We start from the raw sequence: 13,414 nt of genomic DNA, 5'->3' as shown, positions 1-13,414 counted from the left end.
CTCCTATCAATTCTTCAAGTCCATGTCGTTTCTCTGGTGAGATGATCAGATTGCAGTGATTCCCACTCATATTTCTCAAATCTGCATAGGCTTTGTTTATCTACTCACAAGTATAAATTGAATTTTGCACCAACAATCCAATGATCTGAGTCTAGTTCTACAGTATTGTGTGCAGCATTTTCTAACTGAATGCAGCCGATGAGGTGATCTAATTCACTCCAGATTCCATTAGGGGACCATCAGCTTCACATCCTGCCGGGGGAGTGTGGAGATTTGGCTTGAAATGGGTGTGAATTACAAATCTTAAGAGTTTGTCATGCTCATTGGTAATGGCACTCTGGGAAAGACAGGAACTAATATTAAAAGATAGCAGGTAAAAAAGGATTTAAAAAACTTAGTTAAATAAGAACATTATCACATGAAATCTTATATTTTTACACTTCTCTCCCAAATCTATTATGTTCATTCAACCCATGCATAGTTTTTTCAGCTGGGAGGCTTGGTGTATTCAATTACTAATGTGCACCATTACCCAATGAAAGAGCACGCACTTGTTAACAGCTAAGTCAGGTTGGGCTGTCACTTCCTTCCAAGGCGCAATTTACCTTAAGGCTCAACGAAGCATCGAACAACTGAATCCTATTTGCGGCTGACAGGCGTGCCAGATACTACTACAGACAGTGATCCTCTGAACTTTCCTCTTCATCTTCCGAAGCTTCAAATATGCCACCTTACATGCCGTTTGTCCTCCTTGCATCTTCAATATGTTCAAGTGAAAACTCACTGTACTGTCTCCTGCTCTAACTTATTCTCGCTCAGGATCTCTAAACTGTAAAGTTCTTCCCACAAACTGTGAAACTTCTCCCCTCAGTCCCATAAGAGGATCATGTGTCCCCTGTGATCACAAGACAATCATTAGGAGGGAGTCATTCGACACTGGGGAGGTACCAGAAGATTGGAAACCGGTTAACTGGGTGCCCGGACTCAAAAAGGTGATAAAACAGACACAGGTAGCTTGAAAGTGAGTTCTGCCTAGTGGCAAAATTGCTTATTTTTGTTATTCTTCATGGCACAAGAAGCAACAGGGAATAGACATATCTCACTGGAAAAAATGTATTTTGTTTGTTTCTATATTTCTATGATAGTTTGTCAGTTTACAATCACTAGAATGCTTTACAGTTTGCCTTTTGTAAAGACAGGTTAAAAACACATGGTAGCACAGTATCCAGTACACACAAGGGGCCTTTGTTAACATCCCCTGGGTGACACTGTTGTTTAACTGGATATTGGGCAAAGTGTACTCAAGATCACAAGATAAATAAAACACTCATACCACCTTAGCAATTAAAATTTTTGCTCTGCCCACATTTCAAAATAAGATGATTTATAATACACTAAGACTTAAGGTTAGCTCTTAGTAAAGGGAAGAGCTACATAAGCCATAAAAAAGTAAAATGTAGCTGGAAAAACTCGAGAAACACAATGTTGCACCAAAAAGGGAAGGATAAACAAACCATTGTCCATTGCAAGTCAGGGATTGCTTTGTCTTTCAGCTCACCGACCCAACCTGGAAAGCAAGTTGCTCCTGGCGAATTGGCAAGAGCAAATTTTCCAATCCCCATTGTTCCCGATGCTAATTGTGCTCAAACCGAATGAATCGACACGTTTGATTTTCTGGACACACTTGTTCTTCGTACTTTAATACCAAGGGCGATTCCAGTTACACAAGACACAAGTGATTCCATACAGCTCTCAAATCTAAAGTTCCTGTGCCTAAAAAAAAAGTTGATTGGGAAATATAGAGTATTCTTGGAGATAAGAATTACACATATGCAACATGATTTGGTTATTTCAAGAATAACGGCAGTTATCAGTATGTACATCAGAGCAGAGAGGCACAACTCAGGTTACCGTATCTCGTTAAGATGCTACGGGTCAAAAGCTTTTCACTAAAGCATAACTGAAACCACACAACCTAATTGAAACCACACAGACGGTAAACAAGCAATTTCATAGGAAAGAGAAATTACAGGAGCTTCATCTTTTAATTTAGGGAGATTTATATACCAGATAACTGAACTTCCCTCACTGAATTAAAAGCTGAGGAAATTTAACGGTAAATTTATGAAAGCATTAATCTTCACCTGTCTGTGTTATGGTCCCACTTAGCTCAGTAACACCCGACTCAATCCTCTGCAGATGCTTCTTGTCTTCCTTGCTGGCCACTAGAAGAGGCAGAATATATCTCTGGAAGAACAAAAATATTCAAAAAGATTAACAAAGGAAATATTTAGTGCATATGGTGGGACCGGGGATATGTCATTTAACCAATTTAGTAAATTCTATCTCTCATATGCCTCATAACCCCGCATCACTACCACACAAATCGGGACATAATACGAGTGGGCAAGCAGGGTTTAAGGAAGCTTTCTGTTACAGTGCTGCTCTGCATATGATGAGATTCCATGGAACAAGACAGAATGTCATGTCTTCCCTCTTGGTTCCACATTAAGCTAGCACACCATCTCAGAACTAATATTTACATGCTTCCAAAGTCAGATCTCTGTTAAAGCAGAGGAGGATACAGGGCTATGGAAAGAAAGGAGGGCAGTAGGGTTATTTGGTTTGCTTCAGCACAGGCGCAATGGGCCTTCCTTCTGCGCTGTGCACGTCTATAGTGTCAAGTTGCAACTCTTGCAGTAGAAATGAGTACTTGACGCAACGCAAAGCTTTCCACACTGTACATGATTTTGATATTCTACATATGTCTATAATCTATTCTAAAACCAGTATGCCTAGTGCCTAGTTTTGTCACACTTCCTTGTAACACTTCAGCAAACACTTCGCTTCTGAGTCAGAAGGTCATGGGTTCAATCCCGACTCCAGAGACGTGAGCACATAATCCAGGCCGACACTCCAGTGCAGCATTGAGGGAGTGCAGCACTGTTGGATGGGCCATCTTTAGGATGAGACGTTAAACCGAGGCCCTGTCTGCCTGCTCAGGTGGACGTGAAAGATCCTATGGCACTATTCAAAGAACAGCAAGGGAGTTCTCCCCAGTGTCCTAGCCAATCGTTATCCCTCAACCAACATCACTAAAACAGATTATCTGGTCATTCCAAAACAATCTATTATTTATTTTTCACATTGCTGTATGTAGGACCTGCTATGCAGAAATTGGCTGCCGTCTTTCCTGCTATTACAACAATGACTACATTTTTTAAAGTGCTTAATTAGCTGTAAAGCCCATTGAGATGTCCTGGGATAGTGAAAGGCGCTATAGAAATGCAAGATCTTTCACTTTCTTACTTGCGAGTTTCTCATATGCAAATTCTTGCAGTGTAAATTAATATTCAAATTCTTCCAGCTAACTTGGTTGAGTTCAGCACAAACTTCTTCCAGTGAATTGGCTGGTTAAGTAAATTCATTGGGTCTGAAGTTGTGGTCGGAGGCTTCCCGCGCGCGGGCAGATGCCTCCGAACCGCAATAAATCTACGGGCCTGCCTGATGGTCCAGGGTCCACGGAGACTCGCGTTCCTGGGCCTCTACGCGTAAGCCTACGTCAAGGCTCACATATTCCAGGCGCGTAAGCAACCCTGGGATCACATGGGCCAGCCAGCCCAACCAATCAGAAAGGGGATTCCCATTGTGCTTACGGGGATTCCATTTACATACGGAACACTCAAAAGCTCAATAGGAATCACTCAAAAAATACAGGTACACAATCTTGAAATATAAAAAAAATTACATGTTTAAAATTAATTAAAAAAACAATTTCATTAAACATTTAAAACAAAAATTTATTTTGAAAAATAAATTTAAACATTTTTTAAGGGGCCTAAAATAAACTTTTTTTTTTAAAAACAGGTTTTTGAATGTTAAAATTATATAAAAAAAATTATTTTAATATTTTTCAGCCTTATGCTGGTAAAAGGCCACACACTTGTTTTTAGCAGGTGCAAGAGTTTCATGGGCATCCGCTGGGCAAGAGTTGCACAAATAGCCCAACTCTCCGCCAGCGAATGTCTATTTCTCGGGGATGCGGAGGTTCTATCGAGAGGATTCGCGACAGATTGCAAGTTCCGGGTTTTCGCGCAAGCGCAGCCCGTGTGCGAACCTGAGACTTGCGAGGCACTTATGGCCACATACGCGGAAAGGCCACAGAAAATCCAGGCCATTAACTTTGAATCAGATTTAGTCATTGTAATTGTAATCTTAGCAAGGAAAAGGTGAGCTGATCAAATCGCTCCAACCACTTTTTGAAAATAAATTTCCTGCCGTTTCCCCCCCCCCGCCTCTCCCCCATCCAACCGACTAGAGTCAAAACAACACTTGAAAAATAACATATTTCACAGTAACAGGATTAAACTTAGCAATAAAATTATCTTGTATTTTTTTTTAGTACTTTCAACATTATTTTTAACTTGAAGATCTCAGCTTGTCTCAAAAACCTAGCCTCGTTCTTGATATTTTTGTGCAAAGTTGAAAGGAGATCTCACACTGCGTAAGTGCTGTATGCACTTATAAGAACATAAGAAATAGGAGCAGGAGTCGGCCATTCGGCCCTCGAGCCTGCTCCGCCATTCAATGAGATCATGGCTGGTCTTCTGCCTCAACTCCATTCACCGGCCCTATCGCCATATCCCTTGATGCCCTTACTAGTCAGAAATCTATCGACTTCTGTTTTGAATATACCCAATGACTGAGCCTCCACAGCCCTCTGGGGTCGAGAATTCCAAAGATTCACCACCCTCTGTGAAGAAATTTCTTCTCATCTCAGTCCTGAATGGCCTGCCCTTTATCCTGGGGCTGTGGCCCCTGGTTCAAGACTCCCCAGCCAAGGGAAACATTCTCCCAGCATCCACCCTATCAAGCCCTGTAATAATTTTGTATGCTTCAATGAGATCCCCTCTCATTCTTCTGAATTCAAGAGAATACAGGCCTAGCTTACTCAATCTCTTCTCATACGACAGTCCCGCCATCCCAGGAATCAATCTCGTGAACCTTCGTTGCACTCCCTCTATGGCAAGTATATCCTTCCTTAGATAAGGAGACCAAAATTGTACACAGTATTCCAGGTGTGGTCTCACCAAGGCCCTATAAAATTGGAGTAAGACTTCTTTACTCCTGTACTCAATTATTATTTGAAGTTACAGGACAAACCTCAGATGCTAAATTCAGATGAAACTAGCAGAGTTTAAAAAAAATAACAGCGAGGATGTGTATAAGCGAAAGAGAGATAGAGGATAAAAACAGAAAGAGGCAAAGACCACTTCAAACATGAGAGAGTGCCGATTGCACACCTGTCCTGGACAATATTTATCCCCACATCACTAAAACAAATTATCTGGTCATTGCACACCTGAGATTGCTTTAATCTTTGATTCCAAAACAATCTATTATTTATTTTTCTCAGTGGAAAGTCAAATTGCATCTTTGCATATAGCAGCATTTCAGTTGTGTTTCTGAAAATGATTTCAATGCAACCCGGATGAAGAAGTTAAGATGCAAACCCTCTTCCTGTGCTGTTAACTCTCTATGGTCTCTCCGCCACCTCCCCCCCAAACATGCTACCAAACCTCAAGCCCCCCACAGGTTTGCCAAATTCTAGGATTCTAGGACATCTTCCCTCAGTGCTATCAAAGCCTTGGACACCCCCCGCCACGACTGCTGCTAACCACCATGTACCTACCTCAAACATGGTACATCTCACGTACCATTTTGCTATAGTTTTAAAAAAGGCAAGAAATTGAAATTAAATAAGACAGGTAGAGGAACATACAATAATGATCACCAAGGCCACTGGTTTATAGTTTTTGCGGACGAATGGACAGAGTCAATGAACTGGATCCCGAAATGCCAGTGCAAATCCCAGAATACCATTCAATAAAAATGGAATTTGATTTATTCAATCACTGAGGACTGGAGGAGCAAGGGTTCTTCCATCTTTGTCACTCACTTAGCCCCCACTCCATGCCGCAGCAACTATCTGCAGGAGTCTATTCTCATTCGAGGGAACAGGCGAGTTTCACATTGCAAGGAAGGCTAGAATACCTCTGCCTCCCAGCAGCATTCCCTGACTCTTGCTGCGAGAGCAGGGAGCAAGGAGCAATATTTATCACAAAGGTACATCAGGAGCCTGGATAGAGACTTGATGGCCACTGAATGAGGAGAACAAGGAGGAAGATTATGAGGAAGACGAAGAGGAGCAGTACTCAGAACAGGATACATTAGTTTCCCGGGAGAGAATGTTGAACACAAGAGCAACAGGGAAACATACTAAAGGGCACAGCTGAGAGGCAGGTGGTTCATATAATTAGAACTTATTCAGTAAACCATTTTTGCTTTGCACCAAGCACCCTAACCACTTAAGGTCATTAGCAGTATTTCACTAGACACCAAATGTTTTACCAAATGTCTGTTTAATTCTCACCCACTATTTTTCTCGGGTTTTTAAATCAGCCTATACGTTTTAAGTCTTTTACGTGGCAGTTTACATATTGAGTGCCAACAGCAGGCACGATTGAAGCAGGGCAAAACATGATGCCCCCCCCCCCACCCCCCCAAGGTACCCACGTCAAGGGAATCTTATCTTTTTACAAACTTAAAAGGTTGAACAAAGTTAGTGCCACTGACTGTGTGAAAGGTCACGAGGATCAAATGTACGGGATATTTAGGTGTTACACTGATGCAACAAGGGAGGCTTTCGGTTGAAGTAGTCACTATCCACCACATCTAATCTGGGATGCTTCATGATGGCATTGGGTGCATCAGAAACATAATTCTGCGCCCATTCAAGTGCAACTGCACACACCAAAACGTATAAAGTTGCAGCTCATGTACATTCTATTTTTACTTAGTTGGAAATCCAGCCTACCAGATCAAATGATGCAGATCATCTCTAAGTGGAAGCATCTGCAACAAACTATTAAGGGTAGAGTTTAATTTTCTTATTTGCTTTCTATATTTTGTTTCTATGGGGAAACGCACAAAACAGAATTTTCTGTTCGTATGCAGTGTAAAGCTGATTATTATTTAAGCTGCAATAAAACATTTTGAACTCGGGTTAAGTAACTGTTAACGCAACTTAATTAGCCTACTGCAGCTAGTAGCAGAACTGCGATAACATGTTAAACCCTTTTTTTTATTTAGATGTAATTAGACCCTCAGAACCATTCATTGTTATTTGTGGCAACAACCTTCACTGTTATTTTCCACTTGGGTTTAAAGGACAATACTTAGAAAGGAATAATGCCATGATTTTTTTCTAGCCGTGAACAGGTGGACATACCATGGTCTTACAGGTGCCACTGATCTCACAAATGCTTGCCTCGCGACAACAACAACTTGCATTTACAGAGCGCCTTTGACGTAGTAGCTTCACAGGAGCGATTATCAAACAAAATTTGACACCGAGCCACATAAGGAGATATTAGGGCAGGTGACCAAAAGCTTGATCAAAGAGGTAGGTTTTAAGGAACGTCTCAAAAGGAGGAGAGAGGGGTAGAGAGGCGGAGAGGTTTAGGCAGGGAATTCCAGAGCGTAGGTCTTCAGCCGCTGAAGGCACGGCCGCCAATGGTGGAGCGACTAAAATCGGGGATGCACAAGAGGCCAGAATTGGAGGAGCGCAGCAAAAATGAATTTAGAAACTGTGGCACATACTCCCTTCCCACTCCAATGTGAACGCTAACTGTACCCTATCACTACACCGTATCAGTTTTGGGCTTTCTTTATTATTCGCAGGCATTTACAAATTAAAGCTGTGCTATACCAATTAGTTTTAATCTGCCTATACTTGTCAAAGAGGACCATGGTAACAATTAAAATTAAACCACTTGAGTGTGGATTTGCACCTGTCATTCTCCAAATTGTGGCATAGGCCTAGCATTTACTTGCTGGAGAATCCTAGAAATTTTCAGCACAGAAGGAGGCCATTCGACCCATCGTGTCTGTGCCACTGAGAAAGAGCTTTCCAGCCTAATCCCACTTTCCAGCTCTTGGTCCGTAGCCCTGTCGGTTACGGCACTTCAAGTGTATATCCAAGTACTTTTTAAATGTGATGAGGGTTTTTGCCTCTACCACCCTTTCAGGCAGTGAGTTCCAGACCCCCACCACCCACTGGGTGAAAAAAGTTCTCAACTCCCCTCTAATCCTTCTACCAATTACTTTAAATCTATGTCCCCTGGTTATTGACCTCCCTGCTAAGGGAAATAGGTCCTTCCTATCCACTCTATCTAGGCCCCTTATAATTTTATACACCTCAATTAAATCTCCTCTCAGCCTCTTCTGTTCCAAAGAAAACAACCCCAGCCTCTCCAATCTTTCCTCGCAGCTAAAATTCTCCAGTCCCAGCAACATCCTCGTAAATCTCTTCTGTACATTCTCTAATGCGATCACATTCTTCCTGCAATGTGGTGACCAGATCTGTACACAGTACTCTAGCTGTGGCCTAACTAGTGTTTTATACAGTTCTAGCATAACCTCCCTGCTCTTACATTCAGGTAATAAAGGAAAGTATCATGTATGCCTTCTTGACCGCCTTATCTACTGGTCCTGCCACCTTCAGGGATCTGTGGACATGCACTCCAAGATCCTTCTGTTCCTCTACAGTTCTCAGCATCCTACCATTTATAGTATATTCCCTTGCTGTGTTTGCCTTCCCCAAATGCATTACCTCACATTTCCCCGGATTGAATTCTATTTGCCACTTTTCTGCCCACTTGACCAGTCCATTGATACCTTCCTGTAGTCTACAGCTTTCTTCCTCACTATCAAACATATGGCCAATTTTTGGATCAATCTGTAAACTTCTGAATCATGCCCCCCTACATTCAAGTCTAAATCATTGATATATACCACAAAAAGCAAGGGGCCTAGTACTGAGCCCTGGGGAACCCCACTGGATGCAGCCTTCCAGTCACAAAAACACCCGCCGACCATTACCCTTCATGTATGGTGTGAGGATACCCATGAAAGGGAAGATTAAGAGTAAAATCAGATGTATTGTCAGAAACACACTATAAATCTTGAAAGATGCAATGTAGAAACTGGATGTAATTTAAGCTATGTGTATAGTGGAAAAAGTATTTAATAGCAATTTATAAATGACTTGCTTCAGTCAACAGGAATACAGTGGATGTTGCTAGACAGTTCTTTAATTTTCCAGTTTATATCCAGTCAATAAAAACACCAACTTTATGAAGTAGTTACTCAATGCCTTCATAAACCATGTGCTTATTGAAAAGTGATATGGCACCACGCTCTTGCTGTCTTGAAGCTTATTTCTGTTTCATATTTAACTCGTTAAAAATAAATCTACATAGAACTGCATTGAGTGAAGGGAACATGTGGTGCAAACAGTAATGACAAAGAGACACCGTCACACAACAGGTGAGCAGAATATAAAGACTTCAATCCAAGGGAAGCCAGTTGCTTCCATTGATATTCTAGTAAATGCAGTTTTGCCTCACCTGAGTGTAATTCTGCAGAAACTTGGCTATCCAGACCTCAAAACCTGCCAAACTCAATGAAATCATGGTGCATGAGTAGCTTTTCAGATCGTAAATACCTGCTATCCAGTTGTCAACTTGGCTTCACAGCAAACCAGCTACCTTGCGATGCGCTCAGTCTCACAGATCATAAATACAGCAATTATTTTAATATTCAGAATGAAGACGAGTAGTAAAACCACCAAAGAGTGAGAGAGATAATCGCTGTGCTGTCAATCCTGTACAAAGTCATAACAGCAACAAGACCTGAAAAACCTCCACATCTACATAAGAACACGATGCAATATTCTGCAATAAATCTGCGCAGAATACAAAGTTGAAACACAACTAGTTCTACCAAGGAACTCCTTCCCAGACAGACTATGCTTTTCCTTGGAATTCTATCCCTAGGTTATAGAACTAGCCACCAATTGCTGAACCCAGGCTGCTGCAGCTTGCATGCATGACACCATATGGAAGTTGTGGCTTAAATTCATACAATCTCTCTGTGGCCTTAGGAACTATCATGATCAATTTGAGACATCCGTCCGACATGCGGTGTCCTCATTATGCCTTCTATGGCACCCAGTTAATGTAAATCATTATTATGGAGAAACCTTGATGAAAGTCCAGTAAATAAAAAAAGACAAAAACCCGTTATTAAGAAAGCATATGCGCTGCACAGATTATAGATTTATTAGAGAAAGAAAGACATTTATAAAGCTTGTTATCACATCTCTCAAAGTGCTTCAACAAACAATTAATTACAATGAAGTGAACTGTTATTTTGGATACCAATTTTGTATACAGCAAGATCTCACAAATAGGTTCATTTGTTTGGTGATGTTTGTTTAGGGAGGAATGGGAATGTGAAAAATTACTGCTCTTCTTCAAATAGTGCCATGGGATCTTTAATGTCCATATGAAACATAATGGGCCAGAAATTCGGGTCCCCACGGGTGAGTACGCGCTGGGTACTCACGCGTAGGGCCAACGAAAGTGCCGGTTTTGTGCATGCACTGCGCATGCGCGGGAAACCGGAACTTCCGTTCCCTTGAAAGAAGGGGTTCACAGGTCGAACGCGTGCGCCGGAGAGGCAGCGCGTGCGCATCGAACTTCCGTTTTTTTTTTTACAGGTTTCTCCGGGAGGGTAAGTCTCCAGCAGCTACGCATTTAAAAAGCAGTCGCAAGGCCTGCTTTTAACAAGGTAAGTGGTGAATTAAGTAAAATTAAAACATTTTTTCCACAGGTTTATTATTTTTAAATGCTTTAAAGAAAGGTAAGTTTATTTTTAGCCCCGTTAAAAACTGTAATTAATCTTTTCAAAAATTTTAATTATTGTTTAAAAGTTATTTTATGTAATTTATAGTTATTTTAAAAATGTGATTTTTTTTTTAATTTGAAGTTTTAGTTATGTTTTGGGGCTGATCTCTCTTTCATAGATTTGACAGGTCTTCCTGTCAAATCTATGAATAGAGATTCCCTGCTACGATTGGCTCTCCATGGCCCACGTGATCCCAGGGGACGCTTCGAACTAACTGCGCCCCTGGGATACGCAAGCACTGCGCACCGGCAGTTGGAGGAGGCCCAGGATCGGAATCCCACGCGGGCCCACAGCACAACGGCCGGCGCGCTAGGTACATAAGAACATAAGAAATAGGAGCAGGAGTAGGCCAATCGGCCCCTCGAGCCTGCTCCGCCATTTAATAAGATCATGGCTGATCTGATCCTAACCGCCAATCCACTATCACAGAACCATCTCCTGAATCTAACAGAATTAGACACACGAAATAGGAGCAGGATCAGGCTACACGGCCCCTGGGCCCGCTCCGCTACCCACAGGGCCATGACCGATCCGAACCTAGACTCATGTCCAAATTCCTGCCCGCTCCCCGTAACCCTTAATTCCCTTTACTTCTAGGAAACTGTCTATTTCTGTTTTAAATTTATGTAATGATGTAGCTTCTACAGCTTTTTGGGGCAGCATATTCCATGGACCTACCACCCTCTGAGTGAAGTAGTTCCTCCTCATCTCAGTTTTGAAAGGGCAGCCCCTTATTCTAAGACTATGCCCCCTAGTTCTAGTTTCACCCATCATCGGGAACATCTTCCCCGCATCCACCCGATCCAACCCCATCACAATCTTATATGTTTCAATAAGATCGCCTCTCATTCTTCTGAACTCCAATGAGTAGAGTCCCAATCTACTCAACCTCTCCTCATATGTCCATCCCCTCATCCCCGGGTAAGTGCAGGTCGAGGGCTTGCACCCGCGGGAAGCCTCCGACCCGAATTTCTGGCCCAATAACAGGCAGATGGGGGTCTCACTTTCATGTTCCACCCAAGGGCGATACCATCGACAATGTGGCACTCCCCCAGTACTGCACTTACGTGCTCAAGGACAATGGCCTAGAAATTCACTATAGCCCCGTTTGGGGCGCCAGCCTCGCCAGGGCGCTAAAAGTAGCGCCCCGGACGCAGTCGCAGCCGCCCGCCGGAAATTCAGTTGGAGCGCCCCAGAGGGAAGCGCGGCGCTACTGGAGGCGCCCCGCATCCCTCTTGGGGCACTGCAACTGAATATCGCTGCGCAACGTGCCGCAGCGCCACACGCTGCGGTACTGCAGGCCTTCCTCCCCTTCTTAAAGGGGAGGGGCCTTGTGCAGCGCGATCGAGGATCGCGAGTGCCGGCAAAAGAGCCCAGCACTGAGAAGAAGTGCCGGGCTCTTGGAACGCAGTCGGCACTCCGCGGGGTGGGGGGGGCGCTCAGGAGGCCGGGGACGGCAGCGCGGAGAGGTGCTGGCAGGTGGCCAGCAACAAAAATGGCCGCCACGCACCTCTCCTTTAATTAGCGCCTCTACCGCCGCAGGTAGGCCCCCCTGAACTGGTCGCACATAGCGTCCGGCGTTAAAGCAGGGGGGGGGCGCAACTAAATATCGCGATCGGGGCGTCAGCGGGGCGCTGCGCGCACCGATGACGTCATCGGTAGCGGCGCAGCGCTAACGGCTAACGCCACCATTAGCGTACCGCTAAATTTAGCAGGAGGCGTGGCCAGTGGCTTCCGACCCACTTAGCGCCCCCTTAAGGCGCTAACGGGTGGCGCAGCCCACTGAATTTCTAGGCCAATAAGTTTAATGAACAAAAAGCAAAATACTGCAGATGCTAGAAAACACTGGGAACAGTCAGTAGGTCAGAAGGCATCTGTTGAGAGAACACAAGTCAACATTTCAGGTGTGCAACCCTTCCTCAGAACTATAAATATCGTCATAAGGAAAGACTAGAAGTTAATGTCTGAACAGGTTTGGTATGTTCAACATGCAAAGAATTGCCTACTGGAAGAGTGACTACACAGGGATCTGATTATACCCCGTCTTCCCCCCTCCAAAAAAATATCAATCACTGGAAGACAATCCCCACCAAGCGCAGTAGAGCAGTTAGAAAGTCTCGTTTTCTGCCCTTCGTTAGTTTCAACTGAAAGCACATAAGGCAGAATTGGGAATTTCCAGGGGAGATCAACATTTAATGTTTTACTCGCCTCTTTTCTTTGCATTTTGGCACGGAGCTATTATAATTGGATTCAAATATTTTCAATAACAGTGCCACAGATCCTAATAATTTAGGGTTGCTTTCCTCATTATAATCATCTATTTAATCATCGGCCATTTGTTAAGGAACTTTTTTTTAAGAAAGCGTGATTTGATTATTAGTCATTTTTTTTTTACAAAATCCTGCAACTGCTCTGCTTCTAGTGCAATGTGTTAAGCTGGTATTCATGAATGCAACCAGAAAGTGTGCAATGACCATTCTTACCATTTTACAAAAGGAGTATTTTTTTTTAAAGTGCTAGATCTATCATGACATTGCTCATGGTGAGTTGGAACAGTGCAATGAGGAAAACGTGGCACTGAAAGTGCATGTGTGGTTTCCAT

The 13,414-nt window shown here is 43.1% G+C and overlaps 1 protein-coding gene across 1 annotated transcript in view; it reads right to left on the bottom strand.

The window, feature by feature from the left end:
- pex14 (peroxisomal biogenesis factor 14) overlaps positions 1-13,414 on the bottom strand; it is a 272,290-nt gene that overhangs the window by 51,453 nt on the left and 207,423 nt on the right. Inside the window, exon 6 of the mRNA XM_085967441.1 lies at positions 2,145-2,247. Coding sequence (XP_085823567.1) covers positions 2,145-2,247 — 103 coding nt within the window. The remainder of the gene's footprint in view (positions 1-2,144; positions 2,248-13,414) is intronic.

The sequence above is a fragment of the Somniosus microcephalus genome, chromosome 25 (genome assembly GCF_052327205.1).
Source record: "Somniosus microcephalus isolate GS21.2 chromosome 25, FLI_Smic_1.0, whole genome shotgun sequence".
NCBI classification, from domain to species: domain Eukaryota; kingdom Metazoa; phylum Chordata; class Chondrichthyes; order Squaliformes; family Somniosidae; genus Somniosus; species Somniosus microcephalus.
This window is presented reverse-complemented; position numbering and strand designations above follow the sequence as displayed.